The sequence below is a fragment of the Sinohyriopsis cumingii genome, chromosome 8 (genome assembly GCF_028554795.1).
Source record: "Sinohyriopsis cumingii isolate HCF-2022 chromosome 8, ASM2855479v2, whole genome shotgun sequence".
In the NCBI taxonomy this organism is placed as follows: Eukaryota; Metazoa; Mollusca; class Bivalvia; order Unionida; family Unionidae; genus Sinohyriopsis; species Sinohyriopsis cumingii.
The window spans coordinates 118555325-118579566 of NC_142968.1; the positions used below are offsets into that span (position 1 = coordinate 118555325).

At 32.9% G+C, this 24242-nt stretch overlaps 1 protein-coding gene across 1 annotated transcript in view; it reads right to left on the minus strand.

Moving 5' to 3' along the window:
* Positions 1-846: 846 nt before the first annotated feature.
* LOC149794493 (uncharacterized) overlaps positions 847-24242 on the minus strand; it is a 29904-nt gene continuing 6508 nt past the window's right edge. Inside the window, exons 2-10 of the mRNA XM_089966579.1 lie at positions 16994-17025; positions 16558-16599; positions 14337-14428; positions 13424-13495; positions 12715-12847; positions 11558-11667; positions 8822-8890; positions 1841-2015; positions 847-977 (exon numbers count right to left, since the gene is read on the minus strand). Coding sequence (XP_089822705.1) covers positions 916-977; positions 1841-2015; positions 8822-8890; positions 11558-11667; positions 12715-12847; positions 13424-13495; positions 14337-14428; positions 16558-16599; positions 16994-17018 — 780 coding nt within the window. The 5' untranslated portion in view covers positions 17019-17025 and the 3' untranslated portion in view covers positions 847-915. The remainder of the gene's footprint in view (positions 978-1840; positions 2016-8821; positions 8891-11557; positions 11668-12714; positions 12848-13423; positions 13496-14336; positions 14429-16557; positions 16600-16993; positions 17026-24242) is intronic.

Here is a 24242-nt window from a genome sequence, read left to right on the forward strand (position 1 = left end):
TTTGAGAAACGGATTGACTTAAGAGTTTACGTCGCAAATCTATTCGTAAAACTATTTTGAATCTATGTTATATATATATATATATATATATATATATATATATATATATATATATATATATATATATATATATATATGCGCTTTGTTTAGCGCATATCACGTATATAAATTGTCACGGGTATACTGACAAGGGGTCAATTTTTCACCTGTTTGCCAGGACATTACTAGCCATTTACATATAGTAATTAATATATGGAAAGATTTCGTACACCGGAAGATAGCAATTTAATCAGAATGAACATACGTATGTATTCTGACAGGATATCCAATTGTGCTGTGTTTATATATGGAAACTTTAGCTATAAAACGTTGCTGTTGATCCCAATTCATTGAAGACTGAAGCGCCAAGAAAGAGTTGTGAAAACTGAAATATGACTGGCTACGCAGACAGTAGTAGCTTGAACTGAATTGAAACAATATCTCTCTCTTTCTATATCTGTCTGTCTGTCTCTTGGTATATATATATATATATATATATATATATATATATATATATATATATATATATATATATATATATATATATATATATATATATATATATATATATATATCTGTGTTTGTGTGTGTGTACTTTTATACTGTTAAAGTATTCGTTTTGTTACATTTCAATATTTTTCAAGTATCAATGTTGCGCTTGATCTATTGTCTCATTGCTTGATATAAACAACTATTCTTTCGTTGTATTGTTATTTATTTTTAATGCTTCTTTCAGTAAGTTGTGTATTTCATGTGATATATTTTAAAACATAATGATTAAACCGTAGATTAAGTAAGAGATCTATGTGATGTATAGTGTTTTATTGCGTATCCAAACAAGGTATCTACACATGCCTTCTGGCTCCATGCACCTCATTACATGATTCTTAGGGTAGTGTAGTTAAGTCTGCCTGCTTTGGCAAATGTGGCGAGTCTTCCTGCAATAATAATAATAATAATGGTATCACAGTATATAATTTAAATATTACATACTATATATTTATATATCTATATTGCTATCACATAATATTCATCGCTTTGTATGGCACGTGCTCACTATTAATATTGAATGCATTGCTTTTTCTGCTAGCGCTACTACTACTGCTACTACCTATCTCTACTTTTACTATTGATGATGACAATGAATGCTGCTGTTACTACTACTACGACCACACTAGTACTGTTACACACATACTACTACTACTATTTCTGCTACAAGTAATCCTACTACACTAATACCACTGTTATGAATTTGTTACTAGAAAACCATATATTTAAGGATGATATAGATGACATTTTAAGTACAATGTCGAGATTAAATGAACCTGGATGATATTAAAGCAGTATCTTTGTGAAGTTATAATTTCCACATTTAATATGAATACATCGATATCTATACACACGCGTGTATCCATCTAATCAGCTTTCCAGCCTGCAAGACACATATTTGTAAATGCATGCATAGAGTTCTGCACATGTACATTAAAAACTGTCCAGACAAGACAAACTTTGTTCATGTGCGATGTATATAGATATAGATGTTAAATTTAAGATACTATTTGAATTCTAATATAATCTGTAAATCCCATTACCGTTTGCTGTTTTGGAATAAATGGTATATAGTATGGATACTTTTCTATGCATATATAATAGGTGATATAAATATGAAGGGAAGTTACTTTTTACTGCAGAGTCATAGCTTTAAATAAGCTTCGATGTCTTCATATGTCAATGTAGTAAAATGCTGGAGTTTAAAAATTCTTTACGTACACCTTAAGACGCTCTCTGGATATCTACTTACTTCGGACTGATATACAATCAGCATCGTTGCAAAGATCGTTTCCACAGCAAATGTCGCACACGTCTAATTGACGTTTTCTTCCGATTAGTTCACCAGTGCTAATAAGAAGCATCAGATCAACGCCTGTGTTGATGCCTTGTCTTTGGAGATTGGTTATCGTAAGTAACTGACATTGCTGAAATGACAATTCAGATCATCGAGTAAAACTTTCTCTGGGTTCACATATTTTATTAAAAGCGTCGTGTTGCGTTATATAAAATACAGAATGTTAGACGATTTATTGTCGCTTAGTGTAATGTAACTCCTGCACATTAAAGTCTCTAATTGTTATTCATGAATTAAAATCGTGGTGATCATCTTTAGTTGAAATTTCACACGTGCATAAGGTACATTTAATTTAATAAAGTTCGTAAAATTGCTTAGGATCTATAAATAAAAGTATTAGTAAATATATTTAAACATTTTGGACTTTTACCATGCGATAGGTTGGTCCGATGGAATATTCTAAGAATCAAAGTGCTATTAGAATGGATGCATCGTGTGACTCCTACAATGTTGCAAATTGCTCTTTGTACGTTTTCACCCTGTTGCTGGTATATAGAGTAGTGTTGTTGGACAATTGACATCATTCTTTCTTCTGGTGTTCTTGTTGTAACATGAAATCTGCAGACGTATCTTATGTTGTATTATAAATTATCTGAGGCGACAATATCCATTGCTACATAAGTTTTCAATGGAAATATAAAGAGCTCATTAGACTATAATATTTGTCTGGAACTACATACACCATCTTTTCAAAGTCGCATATTCTGCTTAGCATCGTCACATATATACATTACTTAGAATTACATAAGGGTATTATTATTAAAGCATATAATCATAAAAACATTTGCCTATCGAAGATGGAAACAGGTGTGATTGTCCGCATCTTCACATTCAAGTTTTATTAGATATAGATTATTTCGCGTTAGCATCAAAGGGATATTTCGATGTTTTAGAGGAGATATGTTCTAATTATATGGATATTGTCAAAAGACTTTTAAATTATGTTTTGTTAGCCAAAGAGAATCACGAACTAAACATTTAAAATGTGCATAAATTAAATGGATCGTTTGAACGTTTCAACATAAATGTTTTATACATCTCAGTAAAGACATAATGTCCATAACTGTTAGTGTAACTTCCATCACATTTTGACGAAGATCGATCAACAAATACAGAAACTGTACAATTGATATATATTTGTCATTGAGTATGGTTTCAGATACAAAACAATGTATATATCTGAATAAAATTATTCTGAAAATGGAAATAATCAAAATTAATATGAAATTATTTTCTGGATTTATTCCGTTGTAATATTGCAAACATAGTGACACAAGTAAAACATGTGTGCATTAAATACAGATGAAAACTATACGATCACCTAATTGAACATTTCGAGTTCGAAGGCTTGTATATGTTACATGGATTCAGCTGTTAATCAGTAAGTGATTAAAGAAGTCTTTTCGCTTCGTAATCTGAAATATGTACCATATCAAATTGTAGTTCCAAAATTGTACAGACAGGAAATTCTTAGTCTGGCCCATGAAACGCCTTCTACTGGTCTGTTAGGGATTAATAAGACATATCACACGATCGTTAATCACTCATATTGGCCAACAATTAAAAATGTTTTTAAATACAGCAGATATTGTCAAACTTGTCAAATGGTAGGAAAATACTAAGGATCATTTGCAACCTATTCCTGCATTTGACGAACCATTTAGCAGAATACTGGTAGATTGTGTCAGTCCCTTACCTAACATAAAGTATGATACACAATACTAGTTGACCATAATGCATGCGTCAACAAGATTCCCAGAGGCATTTCGTTTGAGGAATGTCAAAACTAAAACAATAGTGAAAGCTTAGATAAACTTTTGTTTATACTCAATTTGACCTTTCCGAATCTGTTCAATGAGATCATGTGTCAAATTTTATGTCTGGCGTTTTCCAGCAATTTATGCACGAATTAGGCAAAATATCAAATCAAATCTTCTGCCTAACACCCTGATAGCCAAAGGGCTTTTAAAAGATTTCTCCAAATGTGAACAATATGATTCAGTCATATTGTGTTGATACAGTTAAAGATCGGGGTGAATGCATTAATTTACTTTTGTTTGCTGTTAGGGAATTAGTTCAAGAATATTTAGGATTCAGTCCATTTTGACAAATTTTAAGACATACTGTGCGTGGACAATTGAAGAGTTAACAGAGTAACTTCTTTGTAATATGTTTCCAATTTTAAGCACAACTTGTTTAAGGCTTTTGAGGTCGCTATAACTACTCTGCACTCTACTCAGGCAGAAATGAAAATAAGGTAAGACAAAAATACAAGGGAAAGGAATTTTCAGGATGGTGATATAGTTCTGGCTCTCTTGCCCATACCACAAAATCCTCTTAAGGCCAAGTAACATGATCCTTAAACCGATGAAAAGAAAGTGAATGATCTAAATTATGTTTTAAATACACATGGGAGGCGGAACAGATACAACTTTGCCACATATATATGTTAAGGGAATATATTGAGAGAGATGGTCAGGCTAAACATGTAATTAGTTAAGTCAACGTTTAATGAACATGATTACGCCTGGGCTAGATAATCCTGATGCTTACATCAATGATGTCGTCATCTACAGTAACACCTAGAAAGAATAGTTATCGACAAATCGGAAATTCTTAAATAAACTCAGTGATGCAAGTTTGACAATCAATATATCCAAAAGTGAGTTTTGCCGTGCCTGTCTAACACTTATAGGACATTTCGTGGGGCATGGACTAGTTAAACCTATAGATGCTAAGGTCGAAGCTATGTATGTAGTCACTGTGCCTATCAGTGATATGCAACTGATGCAAATTTCGGGTATGGCTGGGTACTATCGGAAATTTTGTTCCACGTTTTCCATAATTTCTGAACCATTAACTAATTTATTGTCAGGAGATTTCAAAATGATGCTGATCATCCAGTGTGCTATGTTTGTAAGAAATTAGATAAGCACCAGAGAAATTATTATACAATGATGAAGGAATGTTTGGGTTTGATATTGTCATTATAACATTTTGAAAGTTACATTAGTTCAGCATATTGTTTTCTTATAATATACGGAAATAAATTATTCGTGAACATTTACAAAGCTTGTTGTCTTTACCCTTTTATGTTTCTTATTTTAGGAGCATAGACTCGTAATAATTTGTTTCACCAGTTGATACTCTGATGACACGGAAATTGCAGAGATTGTTTACCTCGCAGATGACATATTCAGATTTAAGAAATTTGCCACTGTCTAGTTAATTTGTTAAGCTTGATTCCAAATTAATTTTGATATTAAAAATATTCTTTATTTATGCAACTAGTTTAACCTACGCTATAAGATATTCTCCCACAATATATGCTTAATATTAAGAACAAATTGCAATATAATGAATTTGAATATCAATTGCAATATAAGAACAATTCTTCAGACTACGACGAAGGTACATCACCCTATAGCATCATATGAAATTGAGGACTTGCCTTTAATTCACCTTTCTGAACATTGTCTTTAAAGTTTGGAGGTGCAACACGGCATGCTTGATAACTTTTGGCTGGTGATATAATTAAAATCTTTCAATTCAGAATTTCAGGACTATTTGCATTCAACTCGAATGTAATTTTGTTGACACACGTATATTATATTTCCAAATAGCTTTTAGTTTTCGTAACATGTTTGCAAAATGCAACAAAATTTGCAAATTCTATGGATTCCATCTAGGACAATTTATAACTGACCCTTTTCCGCAATTATTCAGCCAAGACATGAACTAATATGACTGCGAAAGATTGAACCACTAACCCAAACTATTTTTTTCAATCTTTATAATTCAGAGATTAAAAGAGTGGCGTGATATAAAATTCAATGAGATTATTAGATATCATATGAAATTGCATTTACGTTAATTTGACTATAAGTCGACCTTATAGGCTGCAAAGATAGATGGAAAGAGAGATAGATACTAAACAAAAATGACATAAACTATGCAACTTCCAGTCAAAATGAGAAGTGAAACGTCTCGCAAATAAATTAATAACTTACAATTTGTTCTTATTAATTACATTACAATCCACAATGCTTCACACTTTAAAGCCACTTCTATGATAAATCCATGCATTCAATTTAAAGGCCATATGCCGGTATAAAAGAAGTTCAGAATGATGAGATCCATAATATCCCATAAATTCCATTACATGTGCCTTACAAACAATTAAAGTAAAAATCAGTTATAATTTGTGACTTATAGTATCCTATAAATGTTACTATTGTCATATGTCACAATGTTACATAATTCGTTCTCTCTCATTGAAGTTCTCAAATTCTCCATCCTCGTCCAGCGATAGTTAAACCGTCGTAGTCTGGTCATTCTACCATCGTCCGACTCCGTGTCTTCGTTTTCAGTCATTGGGGTACTTTTGTAGCGACTGTGCTCTGGCACCGTCTCTAACATTTTGATCATGCAATCTCTGAAATGTGTTAAAGGCTTCAACTAAATACGTGCGATAAGGTGTTAAAATAACTATCCTTTGTTGCTTGGCACTGAGTGGGTGTCAGTTAATCAGCTCTACCAAAAGTTTATCATATTGGAAAATAATGACTGTTGCCTTTACATGATAAATCCATGCATTCAGTGTATAGGCCATATGCCGGTATAAAAGTGGTTCAGAATGATGAGATCCACACTATCCCATACATTCAACTAAATGTGTCTTACAAACAATTAAAGTAAAACTCAGTTATAAGTTGTGATTTATAGGATAATATCAATGTCGCTAATGTCATGTGTTACAATGTTTCATAATTCATCCTCTCTCATTGAAGTTTAGTAAATTCTCCATCTTCATCCAGTTGTAGTTAAATCATCGTAGTCTGGTCCGTCTACTATCGTCCGTCTCCGTTTTTTTGTTTCATATTATATGTGGTGCCTATGTAGCAACTGAGCTCTGGCTCTGTCTCTAACATTTTGATCATGCAATATGTGAAATCTGTTAAAGGCTTCAACTAAATACGCGTGACAAGAGGTTCAAATAAATATCATTTGTTGCTTGGCACTGAGTGGGTGTCAGTTAAGCAGCTCGCTTGAAAGGTTATCATAAGGAAAATAGAGATTGCTGCCTTTACAAGATGAAATCGACGAAGTTGAAGCATTCATGGGTGGATGGAACGAGCGCATGTACTAATTCAAAAAGAATTGTAAACTTGAAACAGTAAGTTATGCTTTTGCAAACAGAGAGAATATTGGGTCATATGCAATGGCAGATATTTTGCGAAATTTTAGTTCGGAACAATAAAATCTTATTTATAGAACAACTGGAATCAAAAATTTTCTTGCATCAAAAACAGTGCTTATACAGCAAAACACAAATTTGATACAAAATAGAAATTTTCTGAACTTGCTCGAAAATGTAAGCATCATACCTGGTTGAAAATTCTTATTGCCCGATACTTCACTTGTGGTGAATTGTATTAGATTTACCCATAATATATAACAATCCAAATAACTATAGCTGAACGTATTGTTGAATGAATACCATCATGAAATGGATCAACACAGTGAATGCCATACACTTTTTTCTTAATGGGAATAATAACATCAAGAATAAAAATAGCTAATTCACAGTATGTTTATGTATACAGTCATATGGACTTTTCAGCATATCCACCATCTTCAGTAGCCAAGGCGTCGATGTGAAAGACTTATCTACACTTTGGCATATTGAGCAGATAGTTATGTGCTTCTTTGCCAACTCATCCAATCAAAATTATGTTGTTCAAACTTGAACACGGTTCCAGAATGACCAAGACAAGTTGAGAACACAACTGGAATGGAATGGTAAATAATCAATTTTCAGCTTTCACGCAAATAGACCTGCATTGGATTCCCTATGGAACGTAGTCAAAATTTCGATGTTAAACTTCACAATTATCCGTTTTGGTAAATTGCTTCTACTATTTTCGGGCGATGTGCATTGCATATATGTCGCTAAGACAAAGACCTATACAGCGGTTTGATCCTCTAAGGTGTAGATAAGGATATGATATCGGAACAATAGTTAGGGAAGATTGCATTATCCTTAGATTTATGTGTTTTTGTATATCGCACTTGTGAGATTACTCCTGCTCAGCATGAATCAAATTTTCAGTTGAAAAGGTCTAGTCGTATGCGTGTATATACCATATATCATGCTATTTCCGCTCTAAGTCAATTTAATGGCTATTCCACACCAACATAACATAATAGTAGCTCGGTTCAATTTAGGCCAATTTAAAAGACATAATAGCTTCTACTCTACCATTTTATTGAAAAATACATGTGCCTAAACGGCTGCATCCAAAGACATTTACTATCGGATAATAATATCAATGAGTCTGTCACAATAGAAAGCATATCATATTAGGTACTGTATGAGTAATTGAATGGTTTCGATCCATACAACTCTTTAATTTATTTTTTATAGAAATGTAACATTTGTACAGCAATAAGCTTTAAAGCGACAATTTAATACTATCCTACATCAAATAGTTCATTTAAGCCATTCTGAATTTAATATAATTAAAGATCCATTGAGCTACTTTTAATACGATCTGTTTAATTTCAATGTGAATGCCATGAAAAGTTAAACAATTATTATATATATTGCTTGTCACAGTATATCATCGTGGATATATCCTTTTTAGGCAATTCTTGCATACCTTAAATTATATTTTCCAGTGTTATTATAAAGTTGCTTTCATTATCGTCAGCAATATGTATTTACACCATCATCTGATATATTCATGTTGTCTTTGCATGCCATAAATAAAACAAAATTACAATTATATGTATAGATGCCATGTCTTGATACATCTATTCACCAGTTTCTTTACACCAAACCTCTATTTATGTAATCCTATCATATTTACTCACCAACAGCTGTTGGCAACTAAACTCATGCGTAATGACTCCACCGTTATTTCTGGTTGTCGTCCTACAAACCTGCAAAATAACAAAGAACAATATGAGGAGTCTCAGATTTTGTAAAACTCGAAGTAGTGGTATATATGTAATTGGGTATGGTAATAATACTATAAAGAGTGCAGACACACAAACTCAGGAATATTTTAGATAACGGTAATCAATGATGTGGAAGGCTTCAATGAAGATGAAATGTTTATAGTTCATGAAACTGATTGGTATCACATATTCCATTTAAGTGAACAAAATACAATAATTGGATGTAGTACAATTCAAAATAAAACAAATATGCAGCCATGATCTGAATCCCCAATTCCTAAATGCAAAACCTCATTTTATTTTTAAATGATACATTTAGAATCTCCCATATGACAGCAGTGCCAAATTAAAACAAACGTATTGAAAGGAAACAATTACGACCACTTACATAAAGTATATCAGATAAGTCGAGTCGGAATGTTCGTAAAAAAAAAACAATCAGCTAAAGTGGAAAGATTGCAATCAATTGAACAAGGTGGTTTTATTCGTTCGTCATGCTTAGAGTGCAAAATGTTTCATATGATCAATTAATGTGAGAATGTTTTGTATATATATGATTGGTACGTCATCGAAATGTAATTATCATGACCAATGGTCAGCTTTCTATTTAATGGATTATGTAATAAATGTGGGATTGAAATTTTAATTGTTTTTTTGTTTACAAAGTAATGTAAATATACTTGATTTATTTTTTATTCAAGATGTATGTCATAAGGCATTTAAACGCTGTATATGTAAAAATCAATCATTGACAAATAATATTTTATCCTAACAAGAAAGAATTTAGAATGCTGATATACTGTGCATTATATTCACTTATTAGTGGACTGCAACAATGCAATATTTTCGTATCAGAAGGTTTCATGTGGAAACAATTCTGGGTGTTTCGTTCTTGCTCTTCACGACGAGTTTATAGAAACACCGAAACATTATCACATGGGACGATGTCATGCCAAAACTCATGTTTTTTTACTGTGTTTCCGTATTATATATTAACATTGCTACTAGTGTTTGGTAAATATACATAAATAATCTAATCTGGCAATATGATATTAGCTTGTACAAGTGTTTGTTTTATTTTACCTCTTTGAAAAATACGATACTACTTCAATACACAATTATCCAAAGGTATCGGACACTAATTGCCTTAAATTGATGTGAGAGAAGTAAGGATAGGAAAAGCTAAAAACAATTACATTCAAACAATAGTATTGGTAGCATGATCAGAAAGAAAGAATAAATGAAATAACACCATAACGAATAACAAAAATACCAGTATTTGAAGACAAGTGTATCCAAACCGATCGAAAGATTTGAATTATATTGAAAGCAAACGATATTTTATACAAGCATTTTAATTGAAAAGAACACGTCTTTAGTGTACTAGCATTATTGCTTGAAGCTTAATTATTAATGAAACGCTAAGTACAACCACCAATCAGAGCAGATTATGAAAGCTTACACGTTACCGATTTTAGGGCAAAACCTCAGAATCAAAATCATGTCAATAACATTCCATGTTATACAGGAATGTTTTTTTCATGTAAATTATACCCATATTTTCTCAAAACCACTACTCATTAGGTCGGATCTTCCATTCATTGAAGCGTGTGCTACATATATCCGTACAAGGGATTACTAATGAGGTTGTAATGTTCACTTATGCCTTGCCTAGATCGTAAAATGTAATATCGTCCATTTTTGGGATGGCTTCATGACCGATTTATCATACCAGAAATGGAAGTTTGAGTTTAATTCTTCGTTGTGCTCTTTAATGTCATGTATAGCGTATGAAGTTGGTATGTACATCAAGCCAACACAAAAAGAGTAACTCCACTTTCTTTTGATTGCACTGACATCTTCGCACGTACGTAATGTTTTCTTCCTTTCATGTTGGGAACTCAAAGGAAACAACGGCGTAAGATATTGATCTTTGCATGTGATTTTTTGCGGGCGTGAGGTAGTAATATTGGGTTTTCCTTTTCGTCTTGTAGGATTCGATTGATGTTATTAACTCGGACGAAAACTAGTTTTATGTATTCAGCTTGTTTTGTCATAGCTTTAAGCTAATGCATGAAGTAATTGTTTTACACATCAGCATAGTTTGATTGTTTTTTATTATTCTTATTGTATATTTATAGACGTTAAACCGCAAACTTAAATAGCTACTATATGTAAACATTTGCAGCTAATTCTACGAACTGAAATAATTGTTTTAAAAAACCACGAAAATTGAACTCGTACAAAACTAAAATGATAATATAAACTATAAGAGTATAAAAATGTTATGTGATCTACTTGTAGATGCAAACATACCTGGAAAGGAACATTTAGTTGAATGCAAGATAGATATATGGATTATATGTATTATATATGTATTATATATATATATATATATATATATATATATATATATATATATATATATATATATATATAGTTGCCTTATCTCCCAACCTCGGATTCGTCTTCAGACAGTGAATAACTTTAAATAACAAATAACGTTTCTAAGTTTCCAATTTAGTAGGAATTAAAACAATTAATGGAGAAATCGCACAAATCTATTATGGTGAATTATAATCAAATGTCTATCTGTCTAGTTTTTATTTGTTTGTATGCATCTGTTTATATTATCAAATATGAACATACCTCGTCATCTGCACAGAATTTGATTGTTCTGCACTTCCTTGCATCAGTGACAGCTGTTTGCCTTGCGTCATCAAATGCCCCGCAATAATAGCACTGGTTGAGATGACTCCCTATAATTAGAAGCATGAACGGTTAAATACCAAATGTGATTGAGCTGAAACAATGCGACCTATATGTAAGTGTTGATATAGTTTTCATAATTCTGAACATTTAGATTGCCTGCAACATGTTTCCTAATGAATGAATTAAAGCTCATTTGGAAGCTCACACGTCAGTCGTCATTGAGGTTTTCTCTATGTTCGATGGTCGAACTTGCCACTTGAAGGTCAAGATATCTCCTTCTTGATAGATTTGATTAGCCTGTATGCCTAGTAGGCTGTAAAATAACATGAATACACTATATTTCCTTTTTGCAGATTTGACAAATACAATGAATGCGAATATACACGATAGCGAGGACATTAAGCATAATAGATGAAATGATTCGTATGGTATATCAACCTTTATTATTAACTTACATTCATTGAAATCAGTCCCTCATTCCGTCAAACACATGACAAATCTTTACACAACGTCTCAATGTTTCCGGCCTTCTTAAATATTCCTCTGTCTATCATAATTTAGTAATTGCTTTTAAAGACCAATGTTCCTAATATCTGTTTGAATTGGCATTGAACACAAACTGATGGAATAAACCGCAGTTACACGTTTCTGCTGAGGTTATGTGTGGATTGACTCATTCTACATTTCTTTATTAACATGATTCTGTTACTTAGGATGTCACATAATTATGCTGAAGTAAACAGTAAGCAAAATATTTCATTTTTCGAAAAGTCCAATATTTTCTATAAATGTAACTTACCTGTCCCAGCAAATTAAAAATGTCACAGGAACAAATCAGGGTCTGCTTGTTATTGGTCTAGGAGCCTGCCTTATGTAAAGGCTTTGCTTTTGTTGACTAAGTGCCTTGGTTTCCATAATATTATTGCTTAATTATCCAAATGGAAAACGTTTTGTTTTCAACAATGTATTAGGAGATGATGTACAAGTTCAACCTAATTTTTAAATCCTCTTTTTACAATCAGAAAGCAACATCATTAACAAAATAATAGACGTCAAATTTACAGCGAATGATGTAAATAAACGCTTATACATACCTGATTTGATTCCGCAAAGATTAGCGTTACATTCCACTGTCGTTGCTGATTTCGTTGTATTGCAGCAAGCTGAACAAATCACGTGATCTGATACGGACCTCTTCCCAGTTTGGTCCGCCCCTGCATGGCACACCTATTAAATTATGGCTGCTTAAAGCTCATAACTTGATGACGTTTTGAAAGCATGTTATGCTTGGTATGCGGTAGAAGGCTATAATACTTAACAACGGCTTATAAAGGGAAATTGACCTTATATCTCTTTATAACCGAACAAAAATAAAATACGTTTTCAAAATTTTGTAAATTGTTTAAAAATAAATATATATGTTTAGCTGTTTTCCATACGAAAGGCAGACAAAAATTGTTTTTCTTTGTTCTCTCTGGTGAACATAAAAATTAATTTACTGTCGCTTCGTTTTGAGTATTGAAGCATCGTTTCAGTTTAGTTCTGAATTAGTCTTTTATTCCATTTTCCCCTTTTTAATTTTTACAAGACTGTGATACTTGATAATGTCTTGTTTAAGCCTATTGGTATTAAAATTCGTTTTAAATCTGTAAGTACCCTCTGTATCTCTGAATTTTAAACAGGTCAACATATAACGGATATTGTAGCCCCACGCAATAGATAGGCTTATCTTTATTTAAAAAATCGTTGGTTATTTCGCCAATTAATTGCCCAGAGTTAGTATTGCCAATATCAATTTCTCACCTTTGTCAATCTGCAACCGCCATTGAAAACAGTCTGCATCTGTGGTGTGAGTATGGAATCCATGTAGCATTCCTTGTAAAATATTAAAATGTTGTCTTCAAATGTGCTTTTTGTTTGTCTTTGCAGAACTGTCTTTATATGTTTACCTGTTATTGTATATATATATATATACGTGTCAACAATTTCAAACATGCATGCACGTTTAAATAACTAGCAGAAGATAATGGCCTAAAAACTGGGAGAAACATATAGTTCACATTGTAACGTATGTAACTGCTATGCCTAATCACGCGTGCAATACGACGTAATGTAATCCTCTTTTTAGCCTTGTAAATTAAACTTTGATTGTGATAGGAAGTAATTTGGAGCTGTAATCTGTACTTGTCTGTCTTCGTTTGGAATTTCACTCGTTATCGTTCAAAAGACACTACTTGTTAATGTCTTCGTTGCTCTGCATAGCAAACGTACAATACAATTGAGTATTATATCGACCAAATGATGAAACGATTCGATACAGCGACGATTGAATGGAAAAGTATGTGTATTTTAAAGCACGCTGATGGCATTTGCATTTGATAAAAGGAGTGCAGAGAACTCAATTCTTAGAGCTGACAACCCACACAGAATGAGATTTAATATATTTCTTGCGATATTTTGACCTCACAATAATGAAACAAATGCACCATACATTTAGCAGTAAAAAAATTACTTTGTATTTATTGCGAATAGTTTTCGGTTATTCGTAACTTTTCATAATTCTAAACTTTAGATTCGCCTGCAACATGGGAACCAAAAATTCACATTACTGCAATTGGTAAATGTATGTTACTCATATTTGCAAGACTATGTTCATTTTAATTAAATTGTATACCTTTCTGTTCATTTTAGAACTAGTAATATAAAAGCTACATACTTCACCATGTGAACAAACTTTAGTCTCTCTGCATTCTTCAAGTCTTGAAGCGCTCCTACAAACTCGACATTCCAACAGGTTCGGTGTACCTGCTGATATATATATATATATATATATATATATATATATATATATATATATATATATATATATGAAAAAGCGCATATATGAAGTTTAGTAAATATTCGTTGACAGGAATACTTTTAATGATCAAACATTGCACTTGTATAATGTGCATGGCAATCTGTTATGAAAGTATCATATTAATCGTATAGAAAATTGGTTGATCGTTTGATTTCAGAAGTTCACTTCAATGGAAACGGAGCAAAGGGAGAAATCATATTTTCTAAGGAATAATTTATCATATGGGTGGTAACGTATTCAGGACTTAAGTACTGCTGTCGAAATTGTAAAATTGTAATTAATGACAGATGTATGTTTAATCTTGGTGTGCGTCCTTGTGAACGTTTTTCAAATTTCCTTTTTTATATGGTGGACCTTGTCCTGTATATTTTTTAACTATAAAGTGTCATTCTTATTTGATCTAGTCATTCAAATTTTTCTGAACTTTTAATCGTTACAGTTTCAGTGTAAGGAGGGCAAATCAATTAATATAATTTCAACAATATTAATAATCATGAACATTGTAAATGAGATATTGGGCAGAATTTTAATGCAGGTATTCATTACTTTCATGGCGCATCACTCTAGAATAAACTAAAACATTACATCAGTTTGTTTAGCTGTTTTAAGTATTATGCTACATATTATAGATGTTTGCCGACGAGGACATTGGCTATATACTAATGTACTTATATTACATAGAAATCGACCACAAGTGGAAAATTTGAAAATTATGTCAACATACAGAGGTACAGGACATTATTAGTGCATTGAAAAGAAAACCAAATATTGCCGATTCAATTCATATTCAAGAGGAATTGTGAAAGGTTCCTTCTGGTTATTAAATATTCAATCATTTAATGCATACAATGAATTTGATTGAGTACAATGTATGTTCGGTACATTTGGTATTTTTATAATTCTGTATGTTTTCTACTTTTTGCCAAGCTTTATAATCATGAATATATGATACAGGTGTTATATGTTTTCGCAATTTTGTTTTTCAAAACTATAATATATTGAGCACAGAACAAAAAACCTTCCAGATCAAATATTTGTTCATATTCGTACTTTGAAACTAATATGTTGCATTTATAATTGTACCTTCCATGCAAAGCAGCTTTATGTTACTAATTTCTTTTGTTTTTGATTAAAAGTGTTTGCGTACACTTATTTATAAAGAATATAATTGAAATGGTAAAACTATAGAAGTCAAATAATTTGTATGATATTTATGCAAAACTTCAATTTTAGCTGAGAGCAAATTTATTTTCACTCTTTCTTGTTTCTATTAATCTTTATCTTTTTTTCTCTCCCTTTGAGGTAAGGAATTCTAAAGTGATTGTTGTTCCTTTTCAGATACATATCCTCATCTTATATTTTTGAGCAATCAAGAATTCTAAGTATATGTATGTTTGATGTCATATACTATCAACATAACTAGAATGTGTTTTTATAAGGATTTTGTATTGTTTATGTACTTGCCAAATACTAATTTCCTGCTTCTTTCCTTCTTAATTATAGATAACATTGTGAAAGACAAATGCAAAATGTGTAATTTCTCAATATTTGTTATGACATTGTTATAATCCTTTAATCCACCTATTTGGAAAACCATGGGCCAATAAAAACGCATGGAAGTTGGACAATAGATATACAAAGTAAAATCTCACTCTGGAAAGCAGACACCACATGCCATGCATGCACGTAATAGCTCCATATTTCAATCGCCTTTATTATTTAGTCAATGTAAGTATTTTATTCTGCTTGCAAAGGCTTTATCACTTCACCATGTTTGTAATCTGTGTCAAAATGATTTTATGTGCGCTTTCATCAACCTTGAATATGCAGATAATCCTACTATTAGTTTGGTTTAGCTTAGAAATCAGGCATGCGATATTAACAATATGTTCACATATTTAGCTGCGAGATGCCGTTGAAACCAATATGTTTTTAACATGCGTTACGTTATTTATTATTCCGATTGGTGCTTTAAAAGATAACGTTATCTGGCAGTAAGTAAGTAAACAATCCAATATCTTACTGCATTCTCTTATATGATACTCACACATGAGTATTTATCACTCTTCATACTTACTTTGAGACACAACTGATGCAAAGACACTTGCAAGAAAAATACCTTAAAAAGAACAATACACATACATAATTAAGATGTATTCAATATTCGTTTCATATCTATACATACAGGCAGTTGTCCATACACATACATGCATGCAATCATGCACACACAAATTGTCATATATACGGCTATACATGGAAACTGAGAAAATCACAAAAAGGTAGGTAAGTGAGCGTATGTATGTATTTATGTATGTATATATGTATTTATGTACGTATGTACTTATGTATGTGTGTGTGTATGTATGTATGTATGTATGTATGTATGTATGTATGTATGTATGCATGGATGGATGGATGGATGGATTCATGGATTCATGTCTTTTGTTTATTTGTGCCGCTACTCATCTAATGCTTACATTTGTCTATCAAATTTCCAACAAAATAATACTTACAACAAACCGGTATGGGAATCGCCATTGGTTATCTTGAAAGAACAAAAATATAAAAAGATAGTCAAATACAGCCAACAATCATTTAAGGTTATCAACCTAGCCATTATAATGCGTAACGTATACCTCAAAAGGTTAATGAAATATATCATATATAATAAACCTTATTAACGCTTGAAAACATCCATATATATATATATATATATATATATCTTCTTCTCTCTCTCCCTCTTTCGCTCTATCTATCTATCTATCTATCTATCTACCTACCTACCTACCTACCTACTTATATATCTATCTATCTATCTATCTATCAATATATGTATAGTTAAGTTTTGTTCTCTTTGAAACTGTAACAAGGAAAGAGTGAACACAACAGGCTTTGTAACATTTTGCATATAATTTATTTCCCTAAAACATAAAGGCATAAATGAGAAAAAGAACTTACATTTCTACAGACTAGAATAAAAAATAATCCAAGAATTAAAAAATTTGAAGTCCTAATAGTAAACCGACCTATCATCCAGACAACCCCAATGTAGGTAAAATCATCGATAAACACTGGCCCATCGTGGACTCGTCGGATGCACTAAGTTAATCCTCCTAATAGACATGCAGTAGCCTACCGGAGATTAAAACACCTCAACGACCTCCTAGACAGGGAGAAGCTAAGACCCATCACTAATCAAGACCACACTAGTCAATCTGGCCCGTGTGGCGATAAAAGTTAAAACCTGTCAACATGTGATACAGACCAGGACATTTTCTAGCACAGAGACTAGAAAAAACTAAACATACATGGTCCAAACCAAAAGTGCAAACAGATAATGTCATTTGTCTTATAACAACCTTCATAGATCTAATTGGTTTGCAAAGAAGCTGTACAGAAGCCCGGTCGCACAACACTTCTTCCTTGGAAAAATCATTCAGTTAATTAACACTTATCGCAATTATTAACATCCCCCAACTGGAGTTCCCTAACCAGGAAAGAAAAGGAACTTTACTGGATACGCTGCCTTAGAACATTGAAACAAAGCGGTTTAAACCAAGAAGATTAGGAAAAAGACAACCATGTACCGATAAAAGTATCTTTTGCAGCCTATGGCTAACATAAAAATGTAACATCAGGGATATAATTTGCGCTTACATAAATTTACATATAATAACAGACTCATCCATTTCTAGGTGAATACAGTTATTTTACAGTATCAGCAACAAACTGAAATAAACTATTTGAATAATAAAGGTAACATGTTTAATTTTGTAGAGACAGTAATGTAAACATAACCTTTGTTCTGTTTTATTTGTTGGTCTTGTTTATGTTTTGTGTTTTGTTTTTGAAAAACACCCAGCAAGTCGAGCAAATTTTATGTGATTCACGACATGAAATGTTTGATAATAACTAACTTTACACCTGTGATACTATTGGAAAATTGGATTTGTTTTATGCATGTGTTTTCACGTGCAACGGCTTTGTATATACATTATATATTGTCCGAACTAAAATGTGTTCTGGTTTCGTTTCCGTGTACTACGTTGCCCGATACAGTTTTATTTAAATCTCACTTATGTTAAACCTCTGAGTTCAGTTAACCCCATGATACGGGAACTTGTGTGTGTGTGTATGTGTATGTCTGTGTGTGCGTTTGTGTGATTACAATTTCTAACGTGGCCTGAAGAATTTGAGTGATGCTCGCTATGGAGTCAGCCCTGTGACTGTTCATAATGATGACCAGAACTGAAGCATCATGTTTCAGATATATCGCTTCGTGTTCACAAAGTCACATTAACATCACACTAGATTTACCAGTGCCTCTTCATGCTGAACGCAAAGGGAGGCAGCTGCATGGACCATTTGTTTAAGTCGTTTGATGTGACTCGACCAGGGTTTCGAATCCTCGATCTCTTGCATCAGAATTTGACGCTCTATCCACTGAGACCACCTGAGCGGTGGCTACAAGAGCAAAGTGCTTGCAGAGAGATTGCCAGTGTACTTATAGACTCGACAGTGGCAAATTCTGTAGCCGTATAGGGAAGTCAATATAGCTAGAAAGGAACATAAAACCGAACTTGCACTAATTAGCATATAATAATATGAGATTACATAACGGTTAAGTGTACACGTTGTGTTGGATTTTAAGACAGTGTTCGCAACGCCAATAGCACAATATCATTATATCCTGTCAAGATCATACGTTGCATTTTATTTTCGGATTAAAACACATAATGAAATGTATTTAACGATTCGAATGTTTTTTTTTGCTTCCGGTTTTATAACACCTATCAGTAAGGGTCTGAAAGCTTTATTTAATGTTATAATATGAGAAGACCATCCTTTTCAGTATTTCTCTCTCACGGAGTTAGTTGGTTTACGCGGCAGACTATGAGAACATCCGGCTATCTCTCTCTCTCTCTCTCAGTAACTCTCTCTCACTTCCTCCCTCTCTCTCTCTCTCTTTCTTGCTACTTATATTTGATTTCATTTATATTTGATTATATTTGTGTTTGATTTGATTTGATTGTGTGTGTGTGTGTGTGTGTGTGTGTGGTTTGGAATCATTTTATCTTCATTGCCTGTCAATGTTATGTAATTTTATTTACTAGGAATTTGATATTTTCCAGAAAATTCAGTCTGACCTGTGTTTTTCGATAGATACTTAATAATATAAACACCTGTTTCTAATTTTGACTTAATATCTGGCCTTGATTGAAGGTCAAGTAAAAGCTTGCTTATATGAGTAAAATGATTGGTTCTTATCAAGGACATACCGGAGCTATGTGACTTTTACAATTAAACATCATCACGTCATCCTCTATTTCGCAATCAGGCATTTCCGAAAATGCGAAATACTTAGGATTAATATTGATTTGTAGAGAGATTTATCTGAGTATCCGGGCCTTTAACACTCGATGTCAAGTTGTTTTTCTTCTGTTGTGCCCATTATTCAAGATTTTAAGTTATGTTAATACTTCTTTAGATTATTAGGACTCTAGAGGTATAAACAGTTTCTTTGGAAATAAGTTTGCATTCATACAGAATTCTTGAACAAGGACATTTCTAGAAAATTTGATTCGGATATCTAAAACCGGAGGATAATTTGATGTGTTTGTACAAGTAACAGCAGACGTCAACACTGTACAGGCTACATCATACTTCATCGCCTTCCATCGTGGATTCTTCGTCGAGACTCGAACTTGGAATCATTACAATATTTTAATATTAGGAATTCAAAAATTATATTCGTTGATTATTTTTGTATTAATCTTGGATTTGATTCTGGATACCGTAAGTTCTCATATTTTTCATTTTTACATAATTCTTGAACAAGGACATTTCTTGAAAATTGTACTTGGAGTTCCATAACCATGGTAAAAACAATATTTTTCCAGGGAAAAAAAATATTTGTCATATTTTTCAAAGCTTGTAATTTTCACTCTTTCTCGTGTTACAGTTGTTCTAACATAAACATGTAACGCGCTCTCTCTCTCTGTCCAAATGTCTCTATGAATCATCGTATAGGGTTGTGCTCCAAAATCCACGAAAACAAACGATCATGGCGTAATTTGCCTATATCATGCGATGATGTGTCTAAACCTATGAATGATGATGAAATACAGTCACACAATCCAATTGTAAGTGGAAAGATATACATCGAATATATAAACATATAATTATAACAATAACTTAAATCTATTGTAATACATTTGACTGATTTAATTACCTCTTGTTGGCTCCTCATTTCACTAAGTTTATATTTCCTATTCTTTTGAATATGTCGCATTCACTGTTTAATTTCATGGCTATACTGTGTTTGTAGTGCTTTAATTTCTTCATTTATGCCATATTTCTTGTTTAAATCAAAGCTGTGTCTTATATTTATCAAACAATATAAATGAAACTATGACATCAGAAAAAGAAATGAAGCAACTTATCATATGCAAAAAGAGATACCAATTACTCTAAATATGCCATTTTGTGACGAACATACTGGAAAGAGGTGTCCAGATTTCACACAGATCATTCATTCCGACAATATAAAGTTGCTTGCAGTCGATCTCCTGGATTATAAAAATTCGATAGGTGCCAAGATGATTATTCTTGGAGATATCAACTTTCACCTTGACTGTCCCGGACACCCAAACACATCAAAACCAATAAATTGCAATAATGTTTTCAACCTCAAAGGGTCAGTTAACCAACCGACTCATAAACATGGTTACATTTTAGACTGGATTCTTCATAGACCTGATGATAGCATTCTTCGGTCCTCCCTGGTATCCCACGAACTTGCATCAGATCACCTCTGCGTTATATGCCATCTTGACGTATCAGTCCCTAACCCTCAACCTTTATCTGCTACTATGAGAAACATATATATGATAAATAGAACCAAACTAATGCATGATATCCAAAAATACCTAACAACTTTCTTACCTCCTACAGCAGAACAACTCGATAACTGCCTGCGTTTATTGCTCGACAAACATGCCAGTGCAGAGTATCAATTCAAAAGTGTTCTCCAAGGTATAGTAGTGTTATGGACTAGCTTTGCACTGCGAAAAGAGACCACCGTAAAGTTGAAACAAATATATGAAACCGCTAAGAAGAATGTCATAAATATAGTCCATGCAGAGAAGATGGCAATCGTATACTCATTATTCCCACTATGAAAACAAAGTCATACGGACAGCCTTCTTTTGCATACCAGGGCCCAGCAAGGTGGACTGAACTGATCACTGAGCGTAGACACAAAAACACAGTGATCACATTCAAGAGTGCTCTCAAAAATCACTTATTTCGACTGCGAAAACAAACTGAAAGACCTAATAATGTTCCCTACTTTAAATATTCTCAGCATGTATTTCATGTTTTCTAATTTCATAGTGTTTGGTTTGTAATCATATCGTTATATGTTTTTTATGTTATAGGTGTTGTCTAATGTTGTAAAGCGCTTAGAGCTTGTAATGATTAGGCGCTATACAATGCATGCGTCGCTTCCTTTTAGTGAAATATTGATACATCTCGTATTATAACTTGTTCCCGATGTTACTATTAGTGTCTTCACCGTAACCTAGTCTCAAACGGGATCTTTAATAATCGAAACGGGAATTCGTCCAAGTCCGAGTATAGATACCAATGCTTTTACAAAGGATACGTTGCTAAAATCACATTCCTCTTCTTTGAATTATCTTTTATTTAAAGACATCATTTTACATATAATATTTCATTTGTTGTATTAAATACTCACTTATTTCGACTGCAAGAACAAACTTAAAGACTTAATAATGTTTCCTACCTGAAATAATATTCTCAGCATGTTTTTTATTTTTTATTTTTCTTTTTCATATTTTAAAGGAGACCAGAAACCAATGAAAATATAGAATAATAATAAAAGTACTATAGCAGTAAACCTTATTCTGAAGTATCATCTTCGACCATGATGCCAATATTTAAATATCGGCCTATCTTTTAGGAGCTGAACTTCCGTGACCTCGTATGCAAAATTTCCGCGCCTATTCGGTTACATTCGGGATGTGACGTCATATCAGCGCCTTCAGCAGCCCAAGTGGGAGTTGCCAGAGTAAAAGACAATGCCGTTTTGCGTTGCTTACGGGTGTAATAGAACATTAAGAAAAGCGTGTGGAAAACATTTTTTTTTTCTTTTCCGAAAGATAAAGGCATAATGAAAGAATGGATACATTATTACAAACGAGTCGATTTCAAAGCAACACCATACATCACTCTGTGCTCGTTACATTTCTGAAAGGAATGTTACGAGAGGGATCATGAAAAAATGGAAGCTCAAGGATACGCAAATGCTAGGCCTAGACTAAAAGTTGGCACTGTTCTAGACATACCTCTGGATATTATAAATCCTGTGGAAAGTGTTAAACGTGTAAGTTACGAAACTAGGCATAAGGCCAAGTAAGTGACCACAAAATGCAAAAATCATGTCACAGAACTTTTATCTACACCAGCAGTGCTAAAAACAAATCTGATTGCCCGACACCCTGGGCCCCTCTGGTTTTAGTTTCGGCCCATCCTGTGTTCAAAGTGAAATGAGTAAATGTATTTTCAAGAGGTTGACAAGCATGCCTTAACACGGCACAATCTAAATCAAATGACCAATGTCCTATGTGAAATTTAGATCTGATTTTCATCCAATGGAAGCTTTGATCAAAAGAAAATAACATTCTAAACCTGTCGTGTTTCGAGAAAACAAAATTTTCAGTAATCTTAACAAAATTGAAAATTAAAAACAAAACATTTTCAGTGCATGCCTGTTAATGTAGTATGCATAAACGGTAACCTATATTGATTGGATCTGATATAAAACTATCCCTTTGGCAGTTTAGATAGCAGCGATTAAAAGAAAAGATGTCAGAGTTTAACATTAACTGGCTGACAATATAAACTGAGGGGAGGACTAGACTATTGACCCAACCCTTTGCCCCGATGTGCGAGCGTCCATGGGGCATGCCTTTTCTCCCTGCGATACGCCATATTATTCCTACAGGACAAGCCCGGTTTGCAAATTCTGTTCAGCTCTGGCTAAATTGCAAAATAGCTGAAGTTTTGATTTAAGCAAACAATAAAACCGGTGTGACTAATGAACATAATCCTTATCCTAGCATTGATCTTATGAAAACAACTGCCCTTCAGACATACTTCAAAGAAACCATGTTCGACAATGTGCGTATGTAAGCACTAGCAATTCTGCAGTCACAAGTTATCGTACACGTGGCAACAGTTTTTCCCACGTTTTATGACCCACCTTATTTCCTTACGTTTAAGTCTTAATCCATGTAACACTGTTTGCTGAATAAAATATTTATTCTGAATTAGCTTTTTAAGGGCACATATACTGCGTGGTGCACTTTGTTTTATTCCTTGTTTTAATTTAATCATAATGATTACACTTTACATATACGGTTGACGAATGTCAGGTGTTAACTGGCCTAGTTTCTTTGGCGGAAATGGAGATGCGATTTTGTTTGCAGAGATAATTTCACAGCGATCATTCGTTTAAGCTAATTGATGACAATTTTATTCTTTTTTTATACTATAGTACTGTTGTAGTTGTTTAAAAACATCTGAAATTTACTTGAATAATGTTTAATCTTCACCTTCTATTTACTGAAGAAAAACAAAACTGTTGTGTGATGTTAATTATTTCGTTCAGTGCCTCATTTAGACGTGTGTGCGTGTGATTTGAATTTTTAACGTAGCTTTAACAATGTTTCAGTCATA